Source organism: Verruconis gallopava (assembly GCF_000836295.1).
Source record: "Verruconis gallopava strain CBS 43764 unplaced genomic scaffold supercont1.7, whole genome shotgun sequence".
Taxonomy (NCBI): Eukaryota; Fungi; Ascomycota; class Dothideomycetes; order Venturiales; family Sympoventuriaceae; genus Verruconis; species Verruconis gallopava.
The window spans coordinates 493499-521290 of record NW_015622143.1 but is presented as its reverse complement, the minus strand read 5'-3'; the positions used below and the strand labels follow the sequence as shown (position 1 = coordinate 521290).

Genomic DNA, 27792 nt, shown 5'->3' with positions numbered 1-27792 from the left:
CGTGCGAGCCGTGCATTGACACGGGTCGACTGATCGTTGCGACATTGAGTTGCTCACAAGACACCTTGACCCACAATAAAGCTGGGGACTTTTATCTGGAGAATGAAAGGCTTGGAGTCCTGTCGCTTGGTGGAGCTTAGTAACGGGCAAACTTGCTTGACGGACGGGAGAACGTCTTGTGTGGTTCACGGCGTGCCGAGACGCGCGGTGATGTCATGCGGGTCAATCTGCAGCCGCCCCAAAACGGCGCCCGACAAAACATGGGCATGGCGACGGCATCCAAAATGCCATGCCTCTGGGTTTTCGCCTTTAGCGCCGAAAAGAAGAACTTGTCGAAGTGCAGGAGGGAAATCGTGCATCTGAGCGAGATCCCATAACAAGCATTGCGCTCTTTGCTCAAACCATGTAACAGTCTCTGACCGTGGGACGACCGCAATGCCGCTGTCCTGGTCATTGCAGATTAAATGTGGACCACACTGCTTGTGAACTCGCAACACTAGAGTGACGAGTGGTTGCATCCTCTGGAGAAGGGTCCTGTGGGACTTCCTGGGCTTACGTTCGACAGAAGCAAAGATCTTCACTTGCTTGCTCCGAGCGTCAGCGGCGTGAAGATGTCGATCGGTGTGCCTGCGAGAATACAAAGGTAAAAGACTTTCGCGCCTCGAGCTGTTCGATCAACGATCTTCATTTTCCCAGCTTTGTTCCGTCACAGTGGGAGGGACCCATTTCCCTACTTTTGACAGACCCCGATACGAGGCTTGGATGGCTGGAAAAGTATAGTCGTATATACCGCTCTTATTCATTTCGTTATACAGTCGGGTCTCAAACGCATAGCGAGTATTTGACCATGGCGTCGATTAATCCACATCGCGCCTCTCTCGAAAAGGACGAGAAGAGCATCCATGAAGCAAGCGACACGCACTCGGCTACAGCTCATGAGAACATTGCGCCGCGCTCCAAGCGCGGTTCCGTAGCCAGCACGGCAGCAGACCGTGCGCGCCAAAACTTGAACATGAAGCTCGCCAATCCTCTGGACGGATATACGATCGCAGAACTAAAGACCATGGGTAGCGATTATGCGAAGCTTCATGCCATCGCCGAACCGGACGACATCAGGGCATTCGAGCTCGGTGCCGTTCTGGCCCAGAACCCCCAGGACTTCAACCGCATTCGTGAGTGGGTGACCGCCGAGGAAATGGCCGTTCTTGAGGGCGAATACACGAGTCGATGGAGCCAGCCTAAGCTTCTCTACCTGGTCATCGTTCTTTGCTCTACTTGTGCTGCCGTGCAGGGCATGGATGAGACCGTCGTCAACGGCGCTCAGCTCTTCTACACTGTCCAGTTCGGCATTGGTGGCGACGACCCTCGCTCTACCTGGCTTACTGGCCTTGTCAACTCGGCTCCATACGTCTGCTGTGCTTTTGTTGGCTGTTGGCTCACCACGCCCTTCAATAAATTCTTCGGCCGCCGCGGCACCATCTTCATCACCTGTCTGTTCAGCGCTCTTGCTTGCTTCTGGCAAGCTTTTGTGAACACATGGTGGCACATGTTCATCGCCAGATTTGCTTTGGGTCTAGGAATCGGTCCTAAGTCTGCTACCGTGCCCGTGTATGCCGCCGAGACGACCCCGCCGGCCATCCGCGGCGCGCTTGTCATGCAGTGGCAGATGTGGACGGCGTTCGGAATCATGGTTGGCTACGCCGCTGATCTGGCCTTCTACTACGTCCCAGACAAGCCTAACATCACGGGTCTTAACTGGCGCATCATGATGGCCTCTGCCATGTTCCCCGCCGTTATTGTATGCTGCTTTGTCTTTATGTGCCCAGAGTCTCCACGTTGGTACCTTTCCAAGGGCCGTCACCATGCGGCGTACAAGAGCATGACCCGCCTCCGATTCAACAAGTTGCAGGCAGCCCGTGACTTGTTTTACATGTCAGAACTCCTCAAGGCCGAGGAAGGCATTCAGATGGGCTCTAACAAGCTCTTTGAGCTCGTGCGTGTGCCACGTAACCGACGTGCGATGCAAGCGTCTGAGATTGTCATGTTCATGCAACAATTTTGCGGTGTGAACGTCATCGCCTACTACTCCAGCTCGATTTTCGAAAACTCCGGCTTCTCCACCATCTCCGCCCTGGGAGCCTCACTCGGATTTGGTGTGATCAATTTCCTCTTCGCCATTCCGGCTGTTTACACGATTGACACATTTGGGCGCCGGAACTTGCTGCTCACAACATTCCCACTCATGGCTATTTTCTTGCTCTTCACTGGCTTCTCGTTCTGGATCCCGGAAGATAACAAGTCTGCCAGAGTTGGCTGCATCGCGCTTGGCATCTACCTTTTTGGCATCGTTTACTCTCCTGGAGAAGGTCCAGTGCCTTTCACATATTCCGCAGAGGCATACCCACTGTATGTGCGCGATTTAGGCATGTCTCTCGCCACAGCGACCACGTGGTTCTTCAATGCCCTGCTCTCCATAACGTGGCCCTCCCTTCTTGCTGCTTTCAAACCCCAGGGTGCCTTTGGATGGGTATGTTCTTTAGTTTGCTTTCTCGATCTGAGTTCTCAGCTGACAATGTTCACTAGTACGCCGGCTGGAACGTCATTGGTTGGTGGCTCGTCCTTCTCTTCATGCCGGAGACCAAGGGCAAGACACTGGAAGAATTAGATCAGGTCTTCTCTGTGCCGACTCACCTGCACGCCGCGTACGGTCTGCGACAGATCCCGTATTTCATCGGTCGCTATATATTCCGTCGCCCTCTCAAACCAGAGATTCTGTACGAGCGTGAGCAATTCGACGAGTCTGCCGACAGTGCTCGTGCAGAGGAAGCGTTGTAGATATTTCTTCTGAAAAGAAATGGGAAAATGACTTACGCACATGATGGAAAAACAAAACAATTTTGATTTATAAGATTCTCACGCTCTTTAGCACTGATGTGGCGCTATCCCAAGCGCATGAATGGAATCGGCTTGGTGTTGATACCCGGACTTGCTTTAGGAATTGGAAAGCATGAGGTTGAAATTATGCAGCTATGCTTCTGGTAGATGTGGAGCGATAGTGCTGAAAGGATAAATATTACACTCTTGATAGAATGACAAGCTGGAATTACAGTATTAACCGGTGATTGCCCGGGAGCGACGTCTCGGCTTCCATTTTCTATCCCTAAATATTGAGAGCCGATACTCGTATGTGAATGCTGGGAAGTACATGTATGCATCTGCTATACTGAAATTACCTCGTTAGCGGGTTAAGAAGTCAGTTTGCCTCGAGAGTAGTCTGTGTGGCAGAAGGACGAAACGGACGATTCCGGATCATAGAGAAAACTGCGAGGGCGCCTCGGAGGGGGCCACTTCTTTATGCCGTGGGCCCCTTATGTCTCTGACTTGATATGTACCAAGTGTTCGACGGTTGTGTGGCTCTAGGACATAGCATCTGCTGCATAAGGACCAAAACAGTGAGCTCATGATCACTCAAGACGAGCTGTTGTGAAGAGCATCTAATCGATGACTTCTACCATCCGACCGGTCCACTTCACACTCGCTCCCTTTACGCCGTCCTTCCCAAACACGCCACCCACATAGCCGGCATCCACCCACTCCTGCGGAACTCCCAGTACTACACCGTGAGTATTTTGTATGTACCTCGTGTAAAGTTTGTTCGGCTTGACCGTCTCGTCCTCGCCCTCTTCGGCAATCCGGTCAGCCTCGACGTCAGCCTTTCGCTGCCGCTTCGACGCTTGCCGTTTGAGTAGTCGGTTGATGGTGTCTTGCTTCTCTTCATCGTTGCGCTTCTCGGAGAGAGCTTTGCGCCGACGCGCCATTTCGGCGCGGCGCATGGAGATCTCTTCGGCGGTAAAATGCTTCTTCTTTTGTGCTTCTAATAAGCGGGATATTGTCAGTCAAATGTGCTGTCGTAGAAGCATGGAATGGGAGAAAAGGTGGAATTACGAACCGTTAGAGAGAGCCATTAAGCCTACTGCTTCTTGTCTCTGCCGCCGTGTCAACTTGCTGGGATCAGGAGTTTGACTGCGACTTATGTCCTCATCGCTGTCATCGTCATCGTCCTCTCCAGCATCGGCCCCTAAGCCGTCCTCGCCTCCTTCTAGTTCTTCATCGCTCAAATCGGACAGTTCCTCGTCCTCATCATCGTCCATGGCCATTTCCTTGTCTTCTACTGAAGGGAGCGCTGGCGTGACCGTGACCTGAGGTTTGGGTACGGCTCGGCCCTTCGAAGTGACGGCGGGGGCGTCCACCATCACCTCGTCCTCGTCCCCTTCAGCATCTTCGTCCTCGTCGGCCATTTCTTCGTCCTCATCCTCTTCTCCCTCTGCATCCTCGTCCTCCTCACCCTCAGCATCCTCCTCCTCATCAAAATCCTCCTGCTCCACCTCTTCTTCGTCTTCCTCCTCGTCCTCTTCGCTCTCCGATTCGACGATTGCCTTCTTCCGCGTCGAACGTGTCCCCGTCACAATCCCACCGCCGACAAAGGAGTCTCGCGAGTTAGCTCCCACCTGCCTCTTCGAGGGCGTCGCGCCGCCGGAGGTGGCCTCCTTCAGTTTCTTGGGGTCAGCCTTCACAGTCAGGCGTATGGAGCTGACACGGGTCTCGTCCGGCGAGCTACGTTCTATGGTGGTGGGCGGGGCTCTGTTCACTGTGCCCCTTCGCGGTCTCGTCGACACGGCGGGCGCAGGACTAGCGGGTGGCGTCAGCTGCTTGCGAGTTCTCAAGCGACGTCCGGACATGATGAACAGGGAGATGTGGCAACAGCGCAGGCGGGTTGTGGTCTTGTCGTTGCGACGGGCCCCGGGTGGATGGATGATGGAAGGTGAGGAAGGAGGGCATGCAGGAGTTGTAACAAGCAAGGCAAGTTCCGCTAACGGGCGGTATCTACTTTGCACGGCGTCGTTTTTGCTTGGGGTCGCATCGCTTCGACCAAGCCGATGCCAATCATCGCCTGCGAAATAAAAACGTACCTTGCGCTCAGGTCACTTGAATCAACTCTGGGCCGTCTAGACATGCTGAAATACCCAATGGCTCAGATGGCTGTCTTCCGCACAGTGATTCGCTGTCAGCAAGGAGGTTCTCGTTCGAGTAGTTAGAGCATTGGCCAGGATTCCTGTGTCGCGCGCCGGTCGCATTGACGTGCAGTCGCCGCTCTGCCTTTTGGCGGAGGACTTGTTTGGGTAGACCTCGGCACCACCTCCATCCGCTCTCTTGCCGCCAACATTATGCCCTGACTGCTCCGCCCACAACTGTCCAACATTCTTTCCTCGTTCTTTGTACCGCCTAGCGATGGCTCCAAGCGATAAAGCGGCTGCGATCCCAGCCTGGCAGCGCGCCACCTCGTTGCCTGGCGCAGAAGACGTGAAGGCGGCACCCGAGCCACAACCAAAGGGCGCGGACGAGAAGGAGCCTACTCACGAGACGTCGAGGTCGGAAGCGTCAAATAGCGAGGATGATATGAATGCACTGCGCGAGCAGGCCCGTAAGTTTTTGAGCGATCCCAGCATCAAAGATGCCTCACGGGAACGGAAGGTCGCCTTCTTGGAGTCGAAAGGATTGAAGAAAGAAGAGATTGAATTGCTACTGAGCTCCCAGCCCGCACCGGGCCAACAGCCAGTACGTGCATCTGTCTGCAATCAGGAAGCAATTAACACTTCCAGGCTACATCCTCTGCACCAGCACAGCCCGCCCGCGATGTGCCACCCGTCGTCACATATCCTGAGTTTCTCGTTCAGCCGCAAGAACCACCACCGCTGGTGACGAAGAGCTTGATTTGGAACACTGCATATGCCGCAGCAGGACTATACGGAACTCTCTATGCGCTCTCCAAGTATATCATCAACCCCATGCAAGCCCAGCTCTCGGATGCCCGTCACGAATTCTTCACTCACTCGACCAACCAACTGGACGCCATGAACTCCAAGCTCTCGTCTCTCGTGTCCACGGTGCCACCGTCACGGCCAGGAACCGCGCTGAAGATGAGCAGAGACGACGTCGACGATGCGTCGCAGACGAGCGACCCGACAGAGCTCTTCCATCGTGACTTCGGCACGCAGACATCGCCGTCCCTTTCGCGCCGCAACTCACTCACCTCTGCCGCCGGTGCTGACGACGACGCCACAAAGCCCTCGCCGACAGAGCGGGCCGAAGCCAAGCTCAAGTCCATCAGCGCGCATCTCAGGGAGCTGACGGCCTCGTCGGAAGAGATGACGGACAAGGACGATGTCTCGAAGCAGCTCTCCGAGCTGATCGCCAAGCTGAACGAGATGGCGTATGCGAACAGCAGCTACTACAAGTTCAACCCGGGCGTGGCGGGCTACGGCTGGGCCAGTGCGGAGAAGGCGCAGGACGACGAGATCGAGCGCCTGGTCAAGGACATCAAGGCACTGAAGGGCAAGTTTCTGGGTGTGAGGAACTTCCCCAGAGCTGGCATGCGGTAGGCGGAACGAATGAGGACCTCCCCTCGACCTTTGGCTCACGGATCGCTTCGACTGCAAGAGCACCTCCTTTTACCCAATTCGAACGTCATCTACCGTGGACTTCTGGCGCCGTTTCCGCCCCGAACGTGCTCGGTCGGCTTGGCTTTGCTTGCTTTCGACTTCGCGTGGGGAGGGCCGTCCTGGAGCGAGGAGTTGTTGATAGGACGCAGGATCTTGCGAATCGGAGAACCTCCTCCGTCTTGATTGATATCTCGAATCGCTCAATCGGCCTGGATGAAAGCGACGGTGGTCGCCGGGCCATTCGGCAACCCCCTTTTTGTGGCACAGGTTTTGCTGTTGACTATGTAAGATAACGAGGTTGCGGCGATGTATGACGTCGAAACTAGCGGGTGCGATCCTGAGAGGACTACGACAAACGCATATTGGCCGTTATAAAACGTGACACTCGATTTTCCTCTGTCGATACGTACTAGAGCTCACGCACTACGTCATGTAAGGAGGTACGAATCACCGCTAAATTTCTTCATACGGCGAAACGAGAAGGATACAGTGAATATGTGATCGCTTATCTGCAACATTAAAACAAGAAAGTTGCACCTGTAAGATACCAATCGCATGGAATAGCTTCTAATGAAACACTTTACTTCGCTTCTCCTTTCATGGAAGAGGACGGATGCATTACAAGAATCATTAATCGCTATCCTTTGATTTGCACACTAGTTTCGACACACTGCAGCGCCAGTCTTCCAGGAACACGTCTCTGATCATGCAGCTGCGAGACACGGAATTCAAGACCAACGCCTTCTCATGTGTTACATCAATTGGAGGAGAGAAAACCAAGCGAGATAAGACGAAGGAGACAGGAGCAGCCCAGAATCGCTAGCCAGGAGTCCGAGCTGCCATAAGCCCACAATTCAAGCCCACATTTCTTAACGCTGTGATGAACCTGCGTCCCTTGTATCGAAGGAAATATTCTTGCAACTCGCGCCTGACACATATATACTTGCGCTTCAAGAGCGGGGCTTCAAAAAATCGCTCAGAAAAGATAGAAAGCAAGTCTATATGCATAAAATGTTGATTTGGAAAGAAACAAAAGGGGTATAGCTAGCCAAGTTACGTGTGCGAGAGTGGTGCCCAGTGGCTATGTCGTGATAGAGGATGCGCGTCGACGAGCAACGGTTGCACTGTAGTGAAGCTGCTCAAGGAAATCCTAGAGCGTCTTAGAAATCAATTCCAGGATGTAGCGCATTTGTTTCTTCGTTGTCGCTACCGAATTGCACCTCTTCATCGTCGATCGTCAAAGGTGCATCATTTGTCGGGCTCATCGCATTTGGGCTCCCAGGGTTGGCTGCTGGAATGACTAACGGTGGTAAGTCAGGACGTGTGGGACTGCCATCATCCGCATGCTGAAAGGGAAATTGCTGCACAGATGGAGCAGACGGTTGTGGTGGCTGCAGGTTATAATGCCCATGGCCGGTTACAGGTTGCGGATGGGGTGGGATGGGGGGCATGTGTATGACATGATGTGGACCAATGCCAGGTAGGCTAGTCATCATGTCATTCTGACTATTGAAGAGACTAGGATTCTCATCGTCCTCGTACATTGTGGACTCAACGTCGTAATGCGATTCATAGCTTGGATTGGCGTTTTGGTTAAGATAATCCCGGAGACGGCTGACGCCACTGTTGGAGAAGACGCAGAAGACGTCGCGCTGATGGTCGTTGAATTCCGGAGGTGGATCACGGCAGAAAATCGTGAATTCGTCATGCAAAAAGGCCTGAACGCCCGTAAGACTCAGGTGAGTAAGTCGAGGACAATTGTTAAGCAGCGCCGTGACACCCTAGCGTTCAAAGTTAGCAAAGAACAGACTAGGCATGAGTACTGAATTTACCTCTATGGTCAGCTGTGTACAGTAGCTCAGATGCACACGTTCGAGCGAGCTCGGCTGCAAGGGACCTCTCGGGATGTCGGACTGTTTCGGCTTTGCCAAAGCATAAATACTTCGGTCCGTGATGTTGTTACATTTCACGAGACCAATGCGCTTGAGCTTAGGAAGATGCGCTAGCTGGGTGACCGAATTGTCCGTTAAATTTGTGCAACACGCAAGATCGATGTACCGTATGCGAGTGCAAAACCGCACGAGCTGGATGACACCAGTGTCGGTAATTCTCTGGCAATGACCTAGGTGAATGTAGTGCAGGTTCTTGCCCAACTTCGTGATGGCTAGAACTGCTCGGTCGGTAATCTGTTTGCACTTCGCCAGCACGAGATTGCGCAACCGAGGGGCAGCTGCAATGATCTTGATGACACCATTGTCCTGTAATTCACCGCAGTCTGTCAAGTCCAGTATCCTGAGTGTTTCAAACGTCCGCTCAAAGGGCAAGTTCAAGAAAGCTGCATCGGTGATCCGTGAACAGTGAGCCAGGCGCAACTCACGTAGATTTGAGCCTTCACTGATCAAAGCTGTCACAGCATCGTCTTCGACCAGGGAACAGCCATGGAGGTCTATCTCTAGCAGTTGCTTGCAGTTGCGCGCAAACTCAATAATGGAATTGGCAGTGAGCTGGCGGCATTCGTTGAACTTCAGTCGCTTCAGATGGCGGCAGTGGTGAGCAATGTTGATCAAGGAGTCGTCTGTGATCTTTCGGCAACTGGTGATGTTTAGTCCTTGCAGGCGGAAGCAGTTTCTAGCCACCGCGTTCATTGTGTAGTCCGTCACGCCCTCGATAGCCGTCACGTCCAGAGCCAACAGACTACGGTTGTCCGTAACCATTTTTACCAGACTCAGGTCGCTCAGCTTTTGACATCCGGTGAGGGTGAGCCGCTCGATGCGCTTGCAGTTCTGAAAGGGCTGCAGAGTCCCGTCGCTAACCTGCACGCCCATGCTCGATAGATTCAATCTCTTGACCAGGTGTGGATAGTCAAACGCAGCATTGGCGCAGCGCAACGACTTTATGACGCATTGCAGTGCCGCCCAGTTGCCCGTCTGTGGGCGGTGCCAAAGCAGACCGACGCTGTTGCGAGCCCACTCCTTCGAGACCAACATGCAATTTTTGAGGTCGGAAGCAGAGCCCATCTTCTGGAATATGCAGATCATGAGCTCGGCGGGGAGCTTGCTGATGGGCGACACGCGGAAACGCTCTGCCATTTCCTGCGCAAGAGAGTCGCTGATGTCTTCTTCCTCGGAAGGAGTGAGGGAGGAAGCGGAGTCATTCTCGTGAATCATGAGGGAATCATTGTCGTCGTCTATGGCACCCCGCTCAGGCGAGGTCGACGCGGAGGAAGTGGAATCACCGGCATCTGAAAAACGCCGGGAGAGGCTGCGGGGAGCACGCATGTTGGGCGGGTGGGTGAGTTGACGAACGGAAAAAGGAAGATCGAAATGCTCAGCAGAGCGAGAAGGAGGTGGGTTGCGCTTAGGTTGGGTCAGCGCGCGAGCGTCAAGGTGGGGGAAAAGAGGCGAAGGCAAAGCGTTCGGTTCGGAGAGCAGGGTTCGTCTTGCGTTGGTACGTATGTCGTCGTTCGATTCTGTAGTCCCGCGGCGTGTCTAGAGTGTAGCGGTAGGGTTCAGCGGTGGACGGCTTTGAGACGGGTATGCTTTGCAGGGCGGAGTGGAAGTGGCAATGAGCTAGCAAGACGAGGAGGACGTCGAAGGAGGAGACGTCGAGGAAGCGTCGGAGATGGCGAGAGGGAAAGGCGGTTGAGAGCGGGGAAGAAGGCGAGGATGGAGGAGAGGACCGAGGACGGGGAGGAAGAAGGACAAGTAGAGGGGCGTGTGTTGAGAGGGCGAGAGTGACACAGGCAAGAGGGAACCGAATGAGGTTGTGACGCAGGGCGCGGGAGTGGCAGAGCGCAGCAAAGCCTCGTCCTGCACGCACCGGTACCACCAGCACAGTGCGGGCAGCGCTTCAACAAAGGTCACGGAGGCTCCTTATGTAACTGCGCTACGGCAGCTCAAGCACATCGTGGTCTGGGCCGTTGAATGACAGTCCCGACGTTGCCAGCGCCCCCCGGCCCGGCGACGTCGTCTCCTGCGCACGTTCTCGCTGGAAATTCGTTGGACTTGTCCACCCTGCGGTGGCCTTGGGACCGCTCATCGACCACAACCACCGCTCAAGCGTTCTGGCCGAGTGCCTGCGCAAAATCCCACTCGGAGCATCTGCCGAAAGGTGCTGATCGCAGTCTTCGGCCGGCCCAAAACGAGACGTCCACGCCGACTACCACCTTCTCGACAAACGCTGATCGCGTGAACTTGGCTGACATATCACGCGTGTCTCTAGCTTCAATCTATGCATGGACCGCTGTGGAACAAGGCCGCAAGCAGCACAAAAATGATTGAAAAGGACCAAGTTGCATAAGTTCACGACCCGGGTAGTCAAAGTTTACTCGTCAGACTAGTCGCATAGCTACCCTGATCTCTCTCTCTCTCTATCTGGCAAAAATCAGCCGCCCGTCGTCGGCATGGCGGCATCTTGGAACGCCGACATCGACCAGGCTCAACGAGGACGCGCTTCCAACGTACTGTCATGATCGTCGTTGTGCGTGCAGTTACTGCACCCTCTCAAATCATTCCTTCCAGTCGCTGTTGCTCTATCCATCTAGCTTTATCGTCGTCGACTCTCTACCAGGCGTGGCGTTCTTGTGCCTTAGAACGCCTGATCTCTCCCCGTTGTGAGCTGTTGCATAAACCTTGGGCTCCTCGTAAAATCAAGGCCAAGCAAGTAACCGCGTAATCATTTCATGGCTCTCGCATGACCTCACCTGTCTTTGCTGCCACGCTGTGCTCCCCGAAATCGGCTCTCCAGACTTCATCTGCATAACGGAACGACAAACGCTGTATCCGTTCTCTGGGCCATGGGGGGTTGGGCGGCATTGCTCGACACCATCGCCTAGCCGTCACCTTGTTTACTCTAGTATGGTCGTGGCTCAATTGAACTAATTCCAAGTTTGCCAATCGCAATCGTAGGGCCTGCTGCTCGCCTGCAACAGTACGTATGTTCTCAGCTTAATAAGTCTAATTACCGGCCTGATGATAGACCTCTTTTTTTTTTTAGACCAGAGGCGGCACAGGCTGCTCTGCATGCTGGTATCATTGCAGTCAATCCTATGCAATTCGCCGTCGACCCGTATGTCGGGATGTGCACCCCGTATTTCTGCGTTCGGCCGTCTACCCAGCGTCGATCTCATAAACAGAAAAACATCTGTTTGAGTATATTTAGATGACCCCCTGGTCTGATATCACGCGATTTGCCATGAGCCGGTTGCATCTCCATCTTTGCCGTTCACGAATCGCATGCACAGGCACTACAAATCTCTTCGAGTCTGATATTGTATTGTGCCAAGAAAATTTTTTTTTTCTGACACGACGAGGGAGCATCTACAACTCTCAAGATTGCCGTTCCTCGGGTTTTCCGGGGAAAGGTTTAATGTAGTGGCGCTTAGAGCCCCCCTCTTCGTTTGGCAAACAATCATCGTTCCAGGCAAGGTGAAGGCTACTTCAGACAACTCATCTTGATCGTCGTTTTCTAGTTGCCCATGGGCAAACTGCTTTTCGCTGGGACCATGTTCGCGGGAAAGGCATCTCGCTAACTGTGCGTGCGAGACTTTGGAGCGAACATGTTGGCGTCATGCCCAGCCAAGCTAAGACATTCGTCAAAGTTGCCGTCCCCGCGTTGTGGCTGATATAGCGTTTTTCCTGGCGTCAAAGATTACAGACGCCTATCGAATGCGGTGGAGAGTGCGCGCTGAGTCAGGCAAGATGGAGCTGCACCCATCTTGCTGACTTAGCAGTTCCAAGCAGAATTGGCCACCCTCCCTATTGCCTGGCTTGTATCACTTTTTGATTTGTGTCGTAGTCTTGCTCGTTACCTTCGGTATGCGTCAGAGTTGTAAACGTGCTCGAGTGTCTGTAGCGCGTACAGCTGGGTGAGACCAATCAGAACTCAGAACCTCTAGCCCAAGTTGGACGCGCGACACTCTGCTCTTTGCAGATGCAAACCATTGCTCGAGCCAAAATCTAATGCGCAAGACTACGTTTAAGCCATGAGTAAGATATAATCTGTTGGCATCAAGTGCCAAGAACTACCTTCGACTGACTCGAAAAACAGATCAGAAAGCGGCTATTTCCTGCGATTCGTGTCGGCAACGCAAATGCAAAGTATGTGGTCAAACGGCTCGTCATTTTTCCTCTGTCTACAACACCATTGTGGATCATATTGGATCAGAATAGATCTCAGCTGAACTACAATGATGGAGAATGCGGTTCACGTGACCCACATCCGCGGTGTTTGAGAGTTCTACAATGCCTTAATCCCTGCGAATTGACACTGATCGAGGATTTGGTAGTGTGACCGAAAGTTGTATGGCATAGGCGACTTTCTACGTAGCCCCACTATAGATTGCTAAGTGCCTGAAGGCCGGTCTGTACGCAATGCCGCACTACCTTGCGTAATGACTGCCAGTACTCAGAGGTCAACAAGAGGTACCGAATTCAGACCTTAGTTTTCAATAGGATCGACAAATAATAGCAGAAACGCAGAGGAATACCCCAGGGCTATCTGAATGCCCTTGAGCAGAGACTGGCCGAAACCGAATTGGCACTCTTCAGGACCCTCTCTGAACAGCAATCCCATGCTCAGCCTTCCGCGGTCATGAATGAGGAAAAACTTCGGGAACTTCGGACATCGGTTTCACACCGAGCGAAAAACGAGAACCTGGAAGAGTGGAAACAGTACCCCCTTATCACCCCAGCAGACCGCGCAAGGTGGCTTTCTTTTAAACGGTCACAACTTGGGTACATATTTGAAACTTCAGTACAAGTACCAGACGAGGCGGATGATCTTCCGGTTCAGATGGAGCATCAATATTACTCGCAAACCTCTCTAAACAACCGCACTGACTCTTCGATAAACCATGGCAACACTCCATCTCATAGGACGCTAAGTACTCCCTTTCCGGCCCAATCCGTAGAGACAAGCAGAGCGGCTAAAAGTATTGCCCAGTCATACGCTGATAGTCACAAAAACATTTATTTTTGATATTTTGGGCTATACGAAAACAGTTTTTGTGGGCAGAAATGTTCAAGCTTTACATCATACGTAAAAAAAGGGATCCAAAGAATGTCCTGGCCGGCACGAAACGTCTAAGTTTAAAGATCTCTTCCATTATGGCCCTTCTGAGATTCGCACATACTTTCTTTCATGTCTAATACAGCCAAGAAGAACCGTTCTCTTCGTTTTTGGTATGTGTTGCCCGACACGACAAACTCCCCAGTTTCTGCGCAAAATACCCTTGCCGTTGAAAGAATACATCAATTCAGGCGGATTTATTTGACTGGCCTCGAGCCTTGATCTCATCGCAAACAGCTTTAGTTACTTCAGCGGTCTTTGCTGAACCACCAAGGTCTGCTGTAACGATGCCCTTCTCGCAAACATTCTCAACACATTCCATGAGGAATTTGCTGGCGGCATCTTCGCCCAACCAAGCTAGCATTTCTGCTGCAGTCCAGAAGGTGGCTACGGGGTTGGCTAAACCTTTTCCCGTAATATCAAAAGCACTGCCATGAATTGGCTCAAACATCGAGGGATTTTCGCGGGTGGGGTCTAGGTTGGACGTTGGCGCGATGCCGATTGAGCCTGCGAGCGCCGCAGCAAGATCTGACAAGATATCGGCGTGCTAAACAAGAACTGGTTAGCCGCACGGTGTGGTATCTAAGGTCATGCTGCTTACCAGATTTGTGGCGACGATAGTATCAAGGCTCTCCGGCTTCAGAACCATGCGGCAAGTCATCGCATCCACAAGCATAAACTCCATTGTCACCTCAGGAAACGCCTTTGCGGTCTCCCTTGCAATCTCATCCCACATAACCATCCCATTACGTTGAGCGTTACTCTTCGTCACGACGGTAATGTGTTTTCGAGGACGGGATTTGGCCGTCTCGAATGCAAATTGCATAATCCGTTCTACAGCGTGCCGGGTGAAAATGGAAACCTCAGTCGATGTCTCCCACGGCTTGCCAAGATGTGAACGGCCCCCTTGTCCAGCATACTCGCCTTCAGAGTTTTCGCGGATGATCACCCAATCCAGGTCGCCGATCTTGCAGTTTCGCAAAGGCGATTGCGTACCACGGAACACCTTGGTCGGTCGAACATTGGCATATTGTTGCAACGGCTGACAGATAGCGAGGCGGAGGCCCCACAGTGAGATGTGATCCGGCACATCTGGTGCTCCCACCGCGCCAAACAGAATCGCGTCGTGCTTTTTGAGCTGTTCGAGACCGCCATCCGGTATGTATTTTCCGGTTTTCTTGTAGGTCTCGGAGCTCCAGTCGTAGTGCTTGAAGTGAAGGTCAAAGGTACCCAGAGTTTGAGTGAGAGTATTTAGAACTTCAATGCCAGCATCTATGACCTCGGGGCCAATCCCGTCCGCCGGAATGGACGCGATGCTGTATGTGGTCTTTGTGTTAACAAGTGAAGGTGACATGACGAGAGGGTTTAATAAAGTGATGTGCTCTTTTGTCTTACTTCCGTGATAGCGTCCGCTCTTACTTTGCGATCTTTTTATACCTTTATCTTTTTACTCGTTCGCCTGGCGACTTCGGGACATGTTGTAGAGATGATGGCAAGTTCCAGGCACTAGTCAGGGCTCGGGCATAGAACTCCCTGGCGCTGGAGTATCCACACTGCGGGGCGGACTTGACTTTCTCCGCGCGGGTCGCGGATAGTCTACTCTCGGAAACGTTGCCCTGAGTCATTCCGTGGAGGGCAGAAAAAGCACAAGGACAGTACTTGGAAATTCGTCATATTGCCATATTGATTGCGCTGTCACTCATTGCCGTTGTAAACAACCCGATAAAAGGTCTCCTGCGGAGCAAAAATCAACATCATGGCGATTGAACAATCTGCGCTTCAAACGATCATCAATCATATCCATGCCCAAATACAGTACGAGACAGCACGACGGACTGCGGAACTTCGAAAGCCGTTTGTTTTGGGAATCTCAGGGCTCCAAGGGAGCGGCAAATCGACCTGGGCGAACGCCATAGCACAAGCATTGCGTCAGCAGAGCAACTTGAAAGTTGTGGTCGTATCTCTGGACGACTTCTATCTCGATCACGACGGTCTGGTCCGCCTTCGCCAGGAGAATGCGAGCAATGCCTTGTTGCGCACTCGTGGCCAACCCGGAAGCCACGACGAGAAACTCATCGAAGAGTTCTTCTTCTCTATGAAACGCCACGATCGAGACATTCGCATCCCGGCGTTCGACAAAAGCCGCTTCAACGGCGAAGGCGATCGCGTGCCGCGGGAGCAATGGGATGTCATTCAGGCCGTGCCCCCTGTGGACGTACTTATCTTTGAGGGCTGGTGCGTCGGCTTCAGCAGCCTTCCAGAGGAGACGGTCAGGTCGAAGTGGGCGGCAAGCAGGAGCAGAAAATACGCTACGGGAGAGCACGAGGATGCTGTCCTGTCAACGAACACCCTCGGCGACCACGCTCTCGACCACGTGCTGGCTATAAATTCGAACCTCAGACGGTACAACGGCACGTTCATGCGCCCGTCGAACTTCTCATACTTGATCCTGTTAGACACGGACCAGCTGGCCAATGTGTACCGGTGGCGACTGGATCAGGAGCACGCGCTGATAGCGAAGACTGGCTCGGGGATGAAAGACGACGAGGTCGTCCAATTCGTACGCGGTTACATGCCTGCGTACGAACTGTACCTGGATAAACTGCAGAAGGAATGCTTTGTGCCTCGTCAGGTGGAAGACGTGTGGAGAAGCACACAACTCAGGGTCACTCTAGATCGGACGAGGACGGTGAAGGCCATAGAGGAGATGTATTGATGTCCCACTTTGTAGATCTTGTGGCTATCTGTGTCCAAGAAGCGCCTATGGAAGTAGTTTCGTTCACGATCAGCAGATCCCCGTACAATGGCGGAGGGTCAGGCGAAGCGGATCGACGTATCTTATTCACACGTCACCGCTCTAAAATCTGAATGCATGTTCTACGCCTCCTGTACATCCTGAACAAACCCTCTCTGCCACCGGCATTGCGCATTGCAACCTGCTTTTGGCTGAGAAGACCGTCTCCTCATCTTGAACGCCAGATGCTCCGAGCATCGGGGTCGAAAGCCGGGTAAGCTAAGACAGGGCCAATATCCGACGCCGATTGGCGGACAAAGGTAAAACCGTCCCCATGGGGTCACCTCACTCGAAGCGCGGAGTGAATCACCTTGGCAGCCAGTTTGAACCTGCACACTTTGCATAGAGCCTGTTCTATATAACCTTAGGGAGCCTGTCGAAATGATCAGGCTCGATATCTCTGGCGAGCGCTTCGTTTCACACCTCAAAGTAATCGTCCCTGGAGATAGAACTCCTCTTGTTGCGTTCAAATTACCTTCAACGCATTGCACTATATAGCTAGCATGGACTCTAAGCCGATTGGCACGCAAATTGAGACCGTCATGGAGAAGAAAGATGACGTTGAGAGCAGGATCGGAGCTGACTATTCCGGAGCTGTGGGAAAAGCTAGCGAGGAAGAAATTGCGCTGGTTAGGAAGCTCGACTATCGCATCATGCCAATCTTGTGGTGCATGTAAGTGTTTCTTGGTATTGAGTATCACTCTCTTTTCACCGAATTGTATCACTTGTTTTGTTCTTAGTTTTGTTTTCTTTACTCAACTGACGAAGACACGCGTTGACAATCGAAAATGTTGCGCTCTCATTCTTCACCCCTTAGAAGTATCTTCACCTTCGAGGCTAACAACATGACTCTTCAGGTACTTTCTCAATTATGTTGGTCAGCCGCTCTCCCGTCCGATATTAAGCTAATTCCATACCTCAGCTTGACCGAAATGCTATCGCACAAGCGCGACTGAATCATCTCGAAAAGGATCTCTGTCTCAAAGGTTCTGAGTACAATACGTGCATCTCGATTCTTTTCGTGGGTTACCTACTGATGCAAGTTCCTTCAAATATGCTCATGTCTAGTGGGCGCATCCGCCCATCCGTGTGGATGTGTCTCTGCATGATGGGTTGGGCCGTTGTGTCAGCATGCACGGCGGCTGCCAAAAATTATACCCATTTGGTACTTGTTCGCTTCTTCCTGGGTGTCACAGAAGCCCCATACTATCCTGGCGCGCTCTATATGCTATCGTTGTTCTACACGCGAAAAGAGATTGCGACGCGACTTTCCATCTTGTACTCTGGAAATATTTTTGCAACAGCGTTCTCCGGGTTGATTGCGGCTGCCACATTCTCCACCATCGACGGCGCTCATGGTATTAGAGGCTGGCAATGGTTGTTCATGTAAGTAAAAAATTCATTTCTGCTAACTCTCGCTAAGAATACAACAGCATAGAAGGTGTTCTGACTTTTGGTATGGCAATAATTGGTCTAGTACTGCTCCCTGACGCCCCTCTTAAGACATGGTGGCTCAATCATGAGGAACGTCAGCTTGCGCATGATCGTATAGCTCGAGATACTGTGGGCCTTGAGGAGAGCAAAGGAGCTCGTGCCGGTTTCATGCAAGCAATCAAGGACCCAAGGCTATACTTGCTCTGCTTTATCCAAAACATGCACCTGTCTGCATGCGGCTTTAATAACTTCTTTCCTACAGTCGTTGGCACTCTTGGATTCAATAATACGATTACACTCGTTTTGACGTGCCCGCCGTATCTTGTCTCCGGATTTTTTGGATTTGCCGTCGGTTTATCATCTGGTAGATTCAACGAGAGAACTTGGCATGTAACTGGCAGTATGGGATTGGCAATGATCGGGTTCATTATTGCTTGTGTTACGATGAACACAGCAGCGCGATATGTGGCGTGCTTTATGTTTGCTAGCGGCGCCTATGGCGTCAATTCTGTCATTCTTGGATGGGTATCAGCGACATTAGGTGAGTTTAGAAGAGTGGCGTCTTCCTATTCCTCCAGGTTCTAATCTTCTTTTAGGCCAAACACAGGAAAAGAAGGCTGCCAGTTTATCCATTGTCAACGTCATTGCAAATGCATCTTACATTTATACTGCATACCTTTATCCGAAGAGCGATGGTCCCAAATATTTGACTGGTATGGCTAGTAACGTCGCATTTGCATTTGCAACTATTGCAGGTAGCTGGGTCCTGAGGCTTTGGCTTCAGAGCACGAACAAGAAGCTTAGAGCTAGTGGTAGCGTATTGCAGTACGCCTACTAGATAGGTCTTGGCGGCTTATCAAGATTGCGAATGAGAGATTGCACTGAGCAAAAGTATTTTGGTACCGAAGATACTGTAGCAGGGCCAGCGGCAGCCTTAAGAATGCCCGAAATCATTCATGAAGTTATAGTTTGTCATCGTAAAGTTGGAGAAATCAATGGCACTGAAAGGATCAAATGTTCCTTGATCAAAACCACTTGTACCGTATTCCGGAATATTGAGACTGAAATTTATTGCCTCAAATCGCCCTGACCGTGCCTCAGTTGATTCCGGAGAATCTGTTTGTTGATTATCTAAAGAAAATGATGGAATTGACCTGTTTGTTTTCTTAGCAACGTAAATCATATTAAGACGTGTAACCAACCATGGACTTTGTTGAATCACGATAGCATCATTCGAAAGCATGGTAGTGTTTGTACCTGAAACCAACTCAGCATGAGTTGAATTCTCCTTTGCTCCAACCCTGTCTTCAAATTTTCAGTGTCTACCAGAAGATGTATCTATAATCGATATGTCTTACTCATTTGCAAATCTCGCGTATAGGAAGATGTCTGTTGGTTGAACTGGTTTGGGCTGGACCTCTCATCGGGCGGAGAATCCTTCTCGTTTCCGTCTCCAGATTTCTTTACGAGTGCTGCCTTTACATGCTTCACGGCATCAGCACACAGATCAGGCCAGCGTGTTTTCCGGAGGGATAGGTGGCTAAGTATTTGTAGTGATTTCTCAGCGTGCCTGTAGAGCAAAGCGAGTAAGTTAGCAAATCCATGTACTTATTTCGTCTGAATAAGCCATTACTTTACTGCAAACTGCTTCTTCGATCGCCCTTCCAATGCTGCAAAAGCTAAAATGAAGAAGCTCATCCAGCAGCACCACGTAACAAGTGGCCAAGTTATAGGTGTGACAAGGCACGCATCTCTGCGACCAGCTGGACAGTTTCTAGTGCGATACTCATCCAAGGTGCTGATAATTGACCTTGATGCCCTGATACAATTTTGAAGCGCCGACATGGCATTCGTGCTACTTTTGTTAGCCGTGATAAGGGGTCTATTCAGAGCAATTGTAGACTCATGCTCAAGAAGCAGGAGGTACATTCTATGGAGCGGAGAAATGGAGCCGGCGGGAACATTGTCGTCTCTCTCTTGATCAGCAGCTTCATCTATGATCTCATGAAGTAGGTTAGACCACTTCGAGAGTTCCATCTCGATCCTTAACGCTCTTTTCGCCGTTTCGTGTCTCGAATGCAATGCCTTATTCCGCAGTTCCAAAATCATGCCACGAATTTTCGCGTGTTGCGCAAACATGCTCAGGGTGACGAGGTGTTTGTCTGTGCATGAATTAGTTTTAAGAAAACATTTCATGAACGGGTTGCACACATGCCTTCATTCCGAACAGAGGATAATTGAGGAGGTAATGGCACGTGACATTCCTCCCCCGGATAGCAAACATCAATATCTGTGTCACTGATGCCTAATGGCAACCCCAAGGACTGACACAATATACGATCCAGACAATATATAGAAAAAAATATCCGACGACGAATCTGATTCTCCTGTGTACCAATGTTGCGAAACCTACTGGGGCATCTGTGTAAACCGAGGTGGAATGCCATCCGAACGACGGTACCTCCTAAGCGTGAGGCGAAATTGAATTTGAGCATTGAGACTAAGAAAAGTTGTGCCGCGAAGAGAGCCTGAAGATTGTGTAGTGTGGCAGGCTGGCATATAGCGAATTGAACATCCATCATGAGCTGGCTAACGTTCATGAAGATCAATTCTGCCGGAGGTGGTGCCGGTCGCGAGGTAGCTTGTCGACCATCAGCAATGCCCATCGATATCAGTGCACGGATAATCGTCTTGTCAGCAGCTGTGATGGAGCCGAGACCACTCTGGCTGACCTTATCAAACACATCCAGGACAGACGGTGCGTGGATGAAAGGGAAGATAGGATGCCAGTTCTCGAAATAGGCCTTTGTCCAAGCGATAAAATCTTCAAACTCTGGATTCTGGGCATTATGGGAATCCAGGATGATTTCATCCGTAGTCCACAGATTTGTATCTGGAGCCGTTCCCTTTGCAGAACCCGTCAAGGGCTCTGGCCTGTCTCTTGACAGCTCATCATCCTCGCCGGGAACAGCAGGCGAAGTGGTGTCTTCTGAGGTTGATGGAACCACGGAGTTTCCGGCTAACATCCCGTAAACGGTGCGGATGAAGTGAATGCCGCTGCCGCTGCCAACAAACCGTGAGCCGTGTTTCGGATCATAGCTCCCACGCATGATCCCAAACTCTTGGGAGTTCAAATTTTGTTCATTGTCTGCGTGCTCGCCGTCGCGAGCGCGTTTTGGCCGTTTTTCTGGTCGTGGCGGAAGATCAGCCGCGTCTGAATCTGAGGAGTCGTCCATGGAAACTTTCTTCTCCAGCAGCAGGTCATGGAGTTCCTAGTTGTCCGAAATTCAGATGTCGAGCTTCAACTCTCGGAACTTCCCTCGTCCTGCTGGAACACCTGAAATGAAAGGTAAACCCGTTACGGTCCATAGGTTCGGAGTCCTCCCAATGGCCGCAGTTGGACTATTCTTCATAATGCACGTACCATTTTCTCCGCGCCAAGGAGCGGAGAAACGTATTTGCGGGGCATCTACACGTGACCACTATGCCCGGAATTGCACCTTGTGCAATGTTTGGGATATCTCTGAGAGGCAGCAGCTGCTTATGCTTGATAGATCTTGTTCCCTAATCGTTCTCGGGTTCCATTTGGCTGTATTCCCTGACATTTAATCGCAGATGATGTCACAGATGACTGAGTTTCACCTGATTTCTTCCGAGAGTCTGGATGATATCCAGCATGTTTTGCGCAAGAGTCAGTTCAGTCCCATCTGCACTTTTTGTGATTAAGCCTAGATATGGTTGCAAGTCTTTGCACTACGTGGGGTTCTCTTTTGGCACAGCCTCATAGCTGTTCGACGAACACTTCCTACAAAGTCATGCTTCGATGTTCTTTTCTCACCTATAATCTCATTCAGTAGTATCTCAACCTGCACACCATGGCGTGGAAACCGATTTTTATCTCGATCACTGGATTCCGCGCATAGGTTCGATCCATGTGCTCCTGGTCTTAAATCAGGGGCCTTCAAAGCGTTGGTTGCGGGTTCTCCTGAGCTAACACGAGATGCACAAACATCGAAAAGGAACTTGTAGAGAGCAGTTGCAATTTGGAAACTTGTGCATTGGATCTCCGTTTGATGGAGCTCGAGTCGCTGACCAATGCCGACGATATCAGTCTCTGGTTTCTCAAGCGAGCGTAAGATCAAATGGGTGCCCAATTGTTTTTGTAAAGAGTATTAGGTGCGACCTTCTCATATTTCCTATCTCCAGAAGTGTAGAGAGAATTACAAAGATCCAGATGCGCAAAGGAGGATGCGATCGACGGGTCGGCGCCCTGGCGAAGTAGAAGAGATAAGTTTTAATCGACAAATGCTTGAAAACTTTGAGTCGTGCTTTTTATGCACTTTGTCCCTCTCTTGCCTCAGAAATATTCGTGCTGCTGTCTGCCGCTGGCCGATTGACAAAGCTCATGAGCGGCATAGTCTTGACTGCGTATGTTCATTTAACACCAGTGGACATCCGTATCATCTAAGAACATGTGATGCAGTGGAGTTGCAGCAGTCAATCTCGGAAAGGTAGGAGCAAGTGCACGAACTGTTCATGAGTGTTCGAGTTTCTCCATTTTTTTTGTTTAGGCCGTAAAGTTGCCTGTAACCTGCCACGGTGCAGCCACGCTGATCGAGTGGGACATGATTCAAGTGAAGTCTTCGTGATGCGCCAAAAATCAATGGCCTGGAATGGAGCAGAAGATATTTATGATTCCACGGGTACAGTCCGAACTCAGGTGTGTCCTTTGTAAGGTTTCTGTAAGTGGAGAGAGATTGCTGGTGCAGTGAATTAGGAACAAACGAACATTCTTAACACAGGATATTGGGACAGCTTCTTGATATACATCTTACAGGACATAGGCCACATAGACCTATGGCCTGCTATGCGTACTCTATAGGTACTGAGAGATGTCAATCGCGGACAGTCGTTGCGTGACCTTCGCACAATTTCGACGATTTCAGCATATTGGTTCCTGAGGGCCGTGAGTCCCAAATCCCTATCCATCTCTCTCGTCTACTTGAGGCTCAGTGAACTTTTCTTAAGGTGCCGAATCGGCGTTGCATATGTCCCTCTTACATAGCTGACATCCATCTTGTCGGACTTCAGATCTAGACCCGCTAGAGCTTGGGGAGGAGCCGAAGCAACGTGATGACGGAAAAACTTGCCGACCGAGAGGACTTTCAAGTTGGCGGTCCGTTGCTCGCTGCCTTTGTCCACTCATCGATGATGTGCATCACGAAGTTGATGTTCCCCAGCTGCTCACGGAAGGACTTCAGCTGCAAAAGCTCCAGAGCACGCAAGGTTGGTCCAGGATAGCTATGCAATACCAATCAGCAGCGGGAAACACAGACAGGCCTGGGGAAAAGTCAGACGGCACGTACAACAAGTACTTGGCGTACTTTGGGTCCTTGAAGTATTGCAAGTAGCGGATGTAGTTGATGAATTCCTCCTGATCGAAATAGTTCCTGTTGAAGATCTCGTGCAGATACAACGGGTTGGCTAGGCACTGCACGAACTGAAGCTCACAAAAGACGTCAGCCCGCTCGCCGGTGCGAAAACAGAAAGCTTCATGGACAACATCGACGCGTACCTCCAACTCAATCTCGAAGCGCGTGAAACCTGCGTAATCGACCTCTTCCGGGTCTGGTCGCGTCTCGGACACGGCTTCCGTCCCGCCGGAGGCCATGCTCGCTTTCCAAAGAAACAAGGGAGAAGGTACCGCTGAGACGACGGGATGTCAAGACGCGGCTGCAAGGAAATAAAAGGGACGATGGTAATGTTTTCTCGAAGGAATACATCGGGGGAGTCCGCACGTGCATGTTTCCCAATCTGGCCGCCGCCCCACATCCAACGCAGCTTCCGATCAGTGTGAGCGCGTACCGCTGCTGACCACCAGGCCGAACATAAAACCACAGCAAACGTTGGCGACATGGGCAAGAAAGGTGGGGACGCAAGCAAAGCCAAAGTCAAGGATGCAAAGGACGAAGGTTCCAGCAAGGACAAGTCAAAGCTGAAGCCGGCAAACGCCATCAACGTCCGCCACATCCTGTGCGAGAAGCACTCGAAGAAGGAAGAAGCGCTCGAGAAGTTAAGAAATGGCGCCAAGTTTGACGAAGTGGCTAGGGAGTTCTCTGAAGACAAAGCACGGCAAGGTGAGCGATTAGACACATTGATTCATGGAGAGCTCGATCTCGGGCTGCGAGCTAACGGCCTTCAGGTGGATCGTTGGGCTGGAAAACCCGAGGAAGCCTTATCAAAGAGTTCGAGGATGTAGCGTACACGTTGGAGCCAAGTACGACGGCAAGCCCTAAGTGGGGCGAGGTGAAGACGAGAGAGGGTTATCACATTATGATGGTGGAGGGCCGAAAGTAAGAAATTCACGACGTCGAATCTGATGACAGCGTTGCGTGAAGTGTATCAAGATTGGGCTCAAGACGATGAGCAATGACGCATCATGAACAACTTTGTATTGATTATCGCAAACGGCGCCTTCTCTGTACCCTTTTCCCGTGCTAACTCGTCGTTACGCGAAGAATGGGTGCGAACCAGAAGTCGTTTGACTTCTTCCTCTTCGTGACGCGTAGATACCACACTCTGTTCAACTTTCCCAAGAGGCATTGTTTGCTGTGATCATCACACTTCGCTGCTTACAAGCGCCAGTCCGCCGCGTACAAATGAGATGTGCTCATCATCCTCGCATGGACATGCGAATCGTTATAAGAAATAAGAAACTTATCGAAAACAAAGAAAAGCACCATTGTTGTAACTGGTGCAAAGTGTACTTGCCAATTCTTCCATCTTTAATGCTTTTGCAACTTGACAGCGACCACTCCTTGGGATTTGCTGCCACCACTGCTGTTTTCCAGCGGGCGATCCGAATGTGTTGGACTTGATGTCGCAAATGCGTTCTTCATAATTGCATCCCATTCGTTCGAAGAATGTATCCGCTATTTTGTCTTAACGGTTCCGCAAGCACAAATGTGGGATCAATGTTTAAGACTCGCTTCTGCCGTGTCGACCTCCACGCCCTCCTCGACCACTTTTCAAGCTCTTCACGCGGTTGAGGAAACCACCGCTGGGTTTCTTGTTGTCCATCTCGTCACCGGCACCGTCTGCAGTCAACCTTTGCTCTAAGCTAGCTTGCTGTGGTGAACTTGGTGCTCTGGCGCGACCGGACTTTGACACCTCCCTTTCATTATCCCTCTCCTGCTCTGCCATCTTGATTGCAGCGCCCTTTTTATCGAAGGCGTCATCGTACATGGTGTCGAAGGGGTTTTTGTCGCCTTGAGAAGCTCGCGATGGACCACCCGCACTCTGAACCAAGCGCTCAGGAATAGCTGGTGTGCCAGGCGAGTTTGGCGATCGAGGACCATTAGCACGAATCATCGACCTCTCTCCATCGTATTCACGACGGGACATGCCTCGAATGCGCTGTGCCAATGACTTCTTGCGCTGCAATCCACCTCCTTGAAGCATCTCGGCTTGGGTCTCGGATTCTCGTCGTTCGATTGCCTTGCGCGAGGCAGGAGCACCTTCTAAGAATGTTGATGTGCCAAGCCCGTACGACTCCTCGCCGTGGACTGGATCGACACGAGCAAGCGGATCAAACGAAAGTACTGCCGACTTTTTGCTCTCGTCAAAGCCAACATTACCGAAATCCGTAAAGCCTTCTGCGCCTCGGCCATGGAAGCGTTCCAAATCGATATTCTTATTTAGTGGTCCTGATCCACCAAGCATCATATTGGCAGAGTTTGCTGGGAAAGCTTGCATTGGAGCACGTCCATCCTTTCTACGGTTACGATGCGGATTCACTGCATCGAATGGACCATCGTGGTGGAAGACTTGAGTCGAATTAGTGTCGTCCTTGACCCGGAGGGGTTCGTAGCAAGGCCACTTACATCCTGCGCCGTATATACCGGTTTGATCTAAGCGATCGATCAAATCCATTCCTCGTGGCTTCCGTCTGGACGATCTATGCTTCGAGCCACTTCGGTCCTTGCTGCCGCCCCGCTCTGCCTGCTCGCGTCGCCTTCGCTCGCGTCGTCGTCGCTCTTCCTCAGTCATAGACGACTTACTTATAACAGAAGACTCTGAATTACGGCGCGGACGCCTCTCCACCTTTTCAGGACTGGCAAAAATATCAAGCTCCTTTTTGGGATCAGGTCGAGGGCGGGGACGCATCCGTGGGTCGCGTCGTCGCTCCATCTCGTCCGATCGTGAGGGTTTATGACTGCTAGGCGGTTGTCCATTCAGGGAGTTGTTGGTGTTGACTTTGGTGAGCGGGGCACCTGATATCCATGATTAGTACTGTTGTGGGAATGTTTATGACGGAGCGGACATACCAGCTGGTGGACCGGTATCGACAAGAGTCAACCTATGCTGCAGCGAACAAAGAATTAGCAAGCGATTTTTCTATAGTTTTCGCATAGTCAAGACTCCAGTGCCCTTCAGTGACCCTGTACAGATCTTGGACTTTGGCAATCACTCATATAGTTGTTGCTGCGGAAAACACGACTGCAAGCCGACTACGAACTACAAGTAAGACTCACAAAAAGCTGCGCCGTATCCTTATCAACGGAAGAGGTCTGCTGCGGTTGCGTTGTCGACTGAGGCATGGTGGTCGCCGGGTTGTTCGTAGTTTGTTGGAGACTGCTAAGCTCGTGCGCTGCAAGAAAAGGATTCGTCGGCGATAGACGAGGGCTCACACCGGGAGCATTTGCGGGAGAAGGGAGTGCGGGCGATAGCGCTCCAGGGGACACGGTTCTAGGGTTTCGAAAAGGGTTGTTCGACTGCGCGAGAGTCAGGCCGATGGGGGAGGGTCGGCGGTCTATATGGATCAAACAAAGGCAGTCAGCTTCTTATCTGGCCAGGCAGGCTCGAAACTCTGTGTCGGGCCGTCGCCGCTGTCGCACGTAGGTCGTCTTTGTGAAACAAGGGCGGCTCGCTAAGACCGGAGCTTTGGGCACGCGCGAAGGAACGAGAGGAAGGGAAGAACTGAATGATGAAGAGAGGAAGGCAGACAAAGTGGGCCTGTAGGCGTCATGCTGGAAACAGAAGAGATAACAAACCTTGCTGGGTCGGGTCTGAGAGAGAGGCCATGATTGCGTGCGAATACCGGTCTGGCCGGTCGCTATTGTTTGGAGGTCGCTCACTGGAGCAGGACGGAGCCGTGTGGTGCTTGGGTGTCAAGGAGGTGCAGAGCAGAGAGACAACCAGTACGGCAGGATGGCGGTCGATCGAGAGCGTGTTGTGTGCGGCAGCGTAAGATAAAAGTGCTGGTTAAATGCGGTGTGTCTGGTTTGCGTGCGTGAGCAATGGGCGAGTACATGCGCAGGGAACAAGCCGAGCTCAATGGATTTAACCCTGCGCGATACTTGATGCTGCTAAAAAAAATCCTTGGCAATATGCGACAACGGAAGACTGGGTCGCGTGGATGGGAGCAAGATGGATGTTTATGGAGCACGCAATGAAGTGAGACTTTGCAAGGTGACGGCGGGACGAGGACGGCGGGCAGAGAGTTAAGAACGATGGGGTGTGGAGGAGAGCGAACTTAGGGAAGAGGAAGCGAAGGGTTGGTCGGATGGTCGGTGTGTGTGGCTTCGTTTACTTCGACTTCTGCTGCTGCTGGTACATTACTTGGTATGCTTACTTCTGCTGCTGCTGCTGCTGCTGCTGCTGCTGCTGCTGCTGCTGCTGCTCCTCCTGGTGATCATAGCAGGATTAAGTTTCATGATGGTACCAATCGTTGGGCTCGACACTGCTGCTGCTGCCGCTTCGTTTTGTACCGCGCACCCACTGTACCGTGAAGGCTGGCCCGATCTTCTTCTCACTCGCTACTGCTCATCGTTCGGATCGAGCACGACTCCTGGACCGCTGCGATGCCGATCACAAGCCCATTTCCATCACACGTCACTAACTGTACATGCCTCTTGGACCATCCATTTTTGGTCCAACTTGTCCGAGGCCCTCTTGATTGTACCGATGCCTCCCCAACCCCCCCCCCCCCTCTTC

General features: G+C 51.6%; 12 protein-coding genes across 18 annotated transcripts; 6 read left to right on the top strand and 6 right to left on the bottom strand.

Moving 5' to 3' along the window:
• The first annotated feature begins 306 nt into the window (after positions 1-306).
• PV09_02831 (uncharacterized protein) lies at positions 307-3156 on the top strand. Its single transcript, XM_016355939.1, has 2 exons — positions 307-2527; positions 2584-3156. Exons 1-2 carry the CDS (start codon positions 848-850, stop codon positions 2833-2835), a joined length of 1932 nt encoding a protein of 643 aa, XP_016216245.1. The 5' UTR covers positions 307-847; the 3' UTR covers positions 2836-3156.
• Positions 2973-5161, bottom strand: PV09_02830. 2 transcript variants are annotated; one of them, XM_016355938.1, is made up of 3 exons: positions 4971-5161; positions 3950-4689; positions 2973-3874 (listed from the first exon to the last, which is right to left on the bottom strand). In XM_016355938.1, exons 1-3 carry the CDS (start codon positions 5012-5014, stop codon positions 3495-3497), a joined length of 1164 nt encoding a protein of 387 aa, XP_016216244.1. In that variant the 5' UTR covers positions 5015-5161; the 3' UTR covers positions 2973-3494. The 2 variants fall into 2 exon arrangements, with proteins under 2 accessions (XP_016216244.1, XP_016216243.1); XM_016355937.1 differs by lacking the exon at positions 4971-5161 and having other exon boundaries at positions 3950-4908.
• Positions 5162-5215: 54 nt separating this feature from the next.
• PV09_02829 (uncharacterized protein) lies at positions 5216-7167 on the top strand. Its single transcript, XM_016355936.1, has 2 exons — positions 5216-5616; positions 5661-7167. The coding sequence occupies exons 1-2, from the start codon at positions 5290-5292 to the stop codon at positions 6438-6440; spliced, it is 1107 nt and encodes a 368-aa protein (XP_016216242.1). The 5' UTR covers positions 5216-5289; the 3' UTR covers positions 6441-7167.
• PV09_02828 (uncharacterized protein) lies at positions 6991-10625 on the bottom strand. The gene is made up of 2 exons (XM_016355935.1): positions 8333-10625; positions 6991-8281 (listed from the first exon to the last, which is right to left on the bottom strand). The coding sequence occupies exons 1-2, from the start codon at positions 9776-9778 to the stop codon at positions 7661-7663; spliced, it is 2067 nt and encodes a 688-aa protein (XP_016216241.1). The 5' UTR covers positions 9779-10625; the 3' UTR covers positions 6991-7660.
• A 1649-nt stretch (positions 10626-12274) lies between these two features.
• Positions 12275-14968, top strand: PV09_02827. Of its 3 annotated transcripts, XM_016355932.1 has the most exons (5): positions 12275-12487; positions 12549-12598; positions 12787-12800; positions 12857-12922; positions 12980-14968. In XM_016355932.1, exons 1-5 carry the CDS (start codon positions 12484-12486, stop codon positions 13476-13478), a joined length of 633 nt encoding a protein of 210 aa, XP_016216238.1. In that variant the 5' UTR covers positions 12275-12483; the 3' UTR covers positions 13479-14968. The 3 variants fall into 3 exon arrangements, with proteins under 3 accessions (XP_016216238.1, XP_016216240.1, XP_016216239.1); XM_016355934.1 differs by having other exon boundaries at positions 12787-14578; positions 14626-14968; XM_016355933.1 differs by having other exon boundaries at positions 12787-14968.
• On the bottom strand, positions 13552-15032 carry PV09_02826 (tartrate dehydrogenase). Its single transcript, XM_016355931.1, has 2 exons — positions 14170-15032; positions 13552-14115 (listed from the first exon to the last, which is right to left on the bottom strand). The coding sequence occupies exons 1-2, from the start codon at positions 14920-14922 to the stop codon at positions 13756-13758; spliced, it is 1113 nt and encodes a 370-aa protein (XP_016216237.1). The 5' UTR covers positions 14923-15032; the 3' UTR covers positions 13552-13755.
• Positions 15033-15187: 155 nt separating this feature from the next.
• PV09_02825 (uncharacterized protein) lies at positions 15188-16461 on the top strand. The gene has a single exon (XM_016355930.1). The coding sequence runs from the start codon at positions 15325-15327 to the stop codon at positions 16282-16284; it is 960 nt and encodes a 319-aa protein (XP_016216236.1). The 5' UTR covers positions 15188-15324; the 3' UTR covers positions 16285-16461.
• Positions 16462-16865: 404 nt separating this feature from the next.
• PV09_02824 (uncharacterized protein) lies at positions 16866-18634 on the top strand (the record flags this gene model as incomplete). Its single annotated transcript, XM_016355929.1, has 5 exons — positions 16866-17035; positions 17220-17235; positions 17285-17748; positions 17796-18337; positions 18393-18634. The coding sequence occupies 5 exons, from the start codon at positions 16866-16868 to the stop codon at positions 18632-18634; spliced, it is 1434 nt and encodes a 477-aa protein (XP_016216235.1).
• On the bottom strand, positions 18413-21199 carry PV09_02823. Of its 2 annotated transcripts, XM_016355927.1 has the most exons (5): positions 20012-21199; positions 19430-19958; positions 19155-19366; positions 18999-19101; positions 18413-18950 (listed from the first exon to the last, which is right to left on the bottom strand). In XM_016355927.1, exons 1-5 carry the CDS (start codon positions 21030-21032, stop codon positions 18731-18733), a joined length of 2085 nt encoding a protein of 694 aa, XP_016216233.1. In that variant the 5' UTR covers positions 21033-21199; the 3' UTR covers positions 18413-18730. The 2 variants fall into 2 exon arrangements, with proteins under 2 accessions (XP_016216233.1, XP_016216234.1); XM_016355928.1 differs by having other exon boundaries at positions 19155-19958.
• Positions 21200-21942: 743 nt separating this feature from the next.
• Positions 21943-23550, bottom strand: PV09_02822. 3 transcript variants are annotated; one of them, XM_016355926.1, is made up of 5 exons: positions 23372-23550; positions 23163-23296; positions 22858-23097; positions 22625-22794; positions 21943-22556 (listed from the first exon to the last, which is right to left on the bottom strand). In XM_016355926.1, exons 1-3 carry the CDS (start codon positions 23465-23467, stop codon positions 22962-22964), a joined length of 366 nt encoding a protein of 121 aa, XP_016216232.1. In that variant the 5' UTR covers positions 23468-23550; the 3' UTR covers positions 21943-22556; positions 22625-22794; positions 22858-22961. The 3 variants fall into 3 exon arrangements, with proteins under 3 accessions (XP_016216232.1, XP_016216231.1, XP_016216230.1); XM_016355925.1 differs by having other exon boundaries at positions 21943-22794; XM_016355924.1 differs by having other exon boundaries at positions 21943-23097.
• A 75-nt stretch (positions 23551-23625) lies between these two features.
• On the top strand, positions 23626-24477 carry PV09_02821 (peptidyl-prolyl cis-trans isomerase pin4). Its single transcript, XM_016355923.1, has 2 exons — positions 23626-23933; positions 23999-24477. The coding sequence occupies exons 1-2, from the start codon at positions 23711-23713 to the stop codon at positions 24151-24153; spliced, it is 378 nt and encodes a 125-aa protein (XP_016216229.1). The 5' UTR covers positions 23626-23710; the 3' UTR covers positions 24154-24477.
• Positions 24193-27479, bottom strand: PV09_02820 (uncharacterized protein). Its single transcript, XM_016355922.1, has 5 exons — positions 26850-27479; positions 26331-26608; positions 26124-26160; positions 25680-26069; positions 24193-25622 (listed from the first exon to the last, which is right to left on the bottom strand). The coding sequence occupies exons 1-5, from the start codon at positions 26878-26880 to the stop codon at positions 24775-24777; spliced, it is 1584 nt and encodes a 527-aa protein (XP_016216228.1). The 5' UTR covers positions 26881-27479; the 3' UTR covers positions 24193-24774.
• Between the last annotated feature and the right edge of the window lie 313 nt (positions 27480-27792).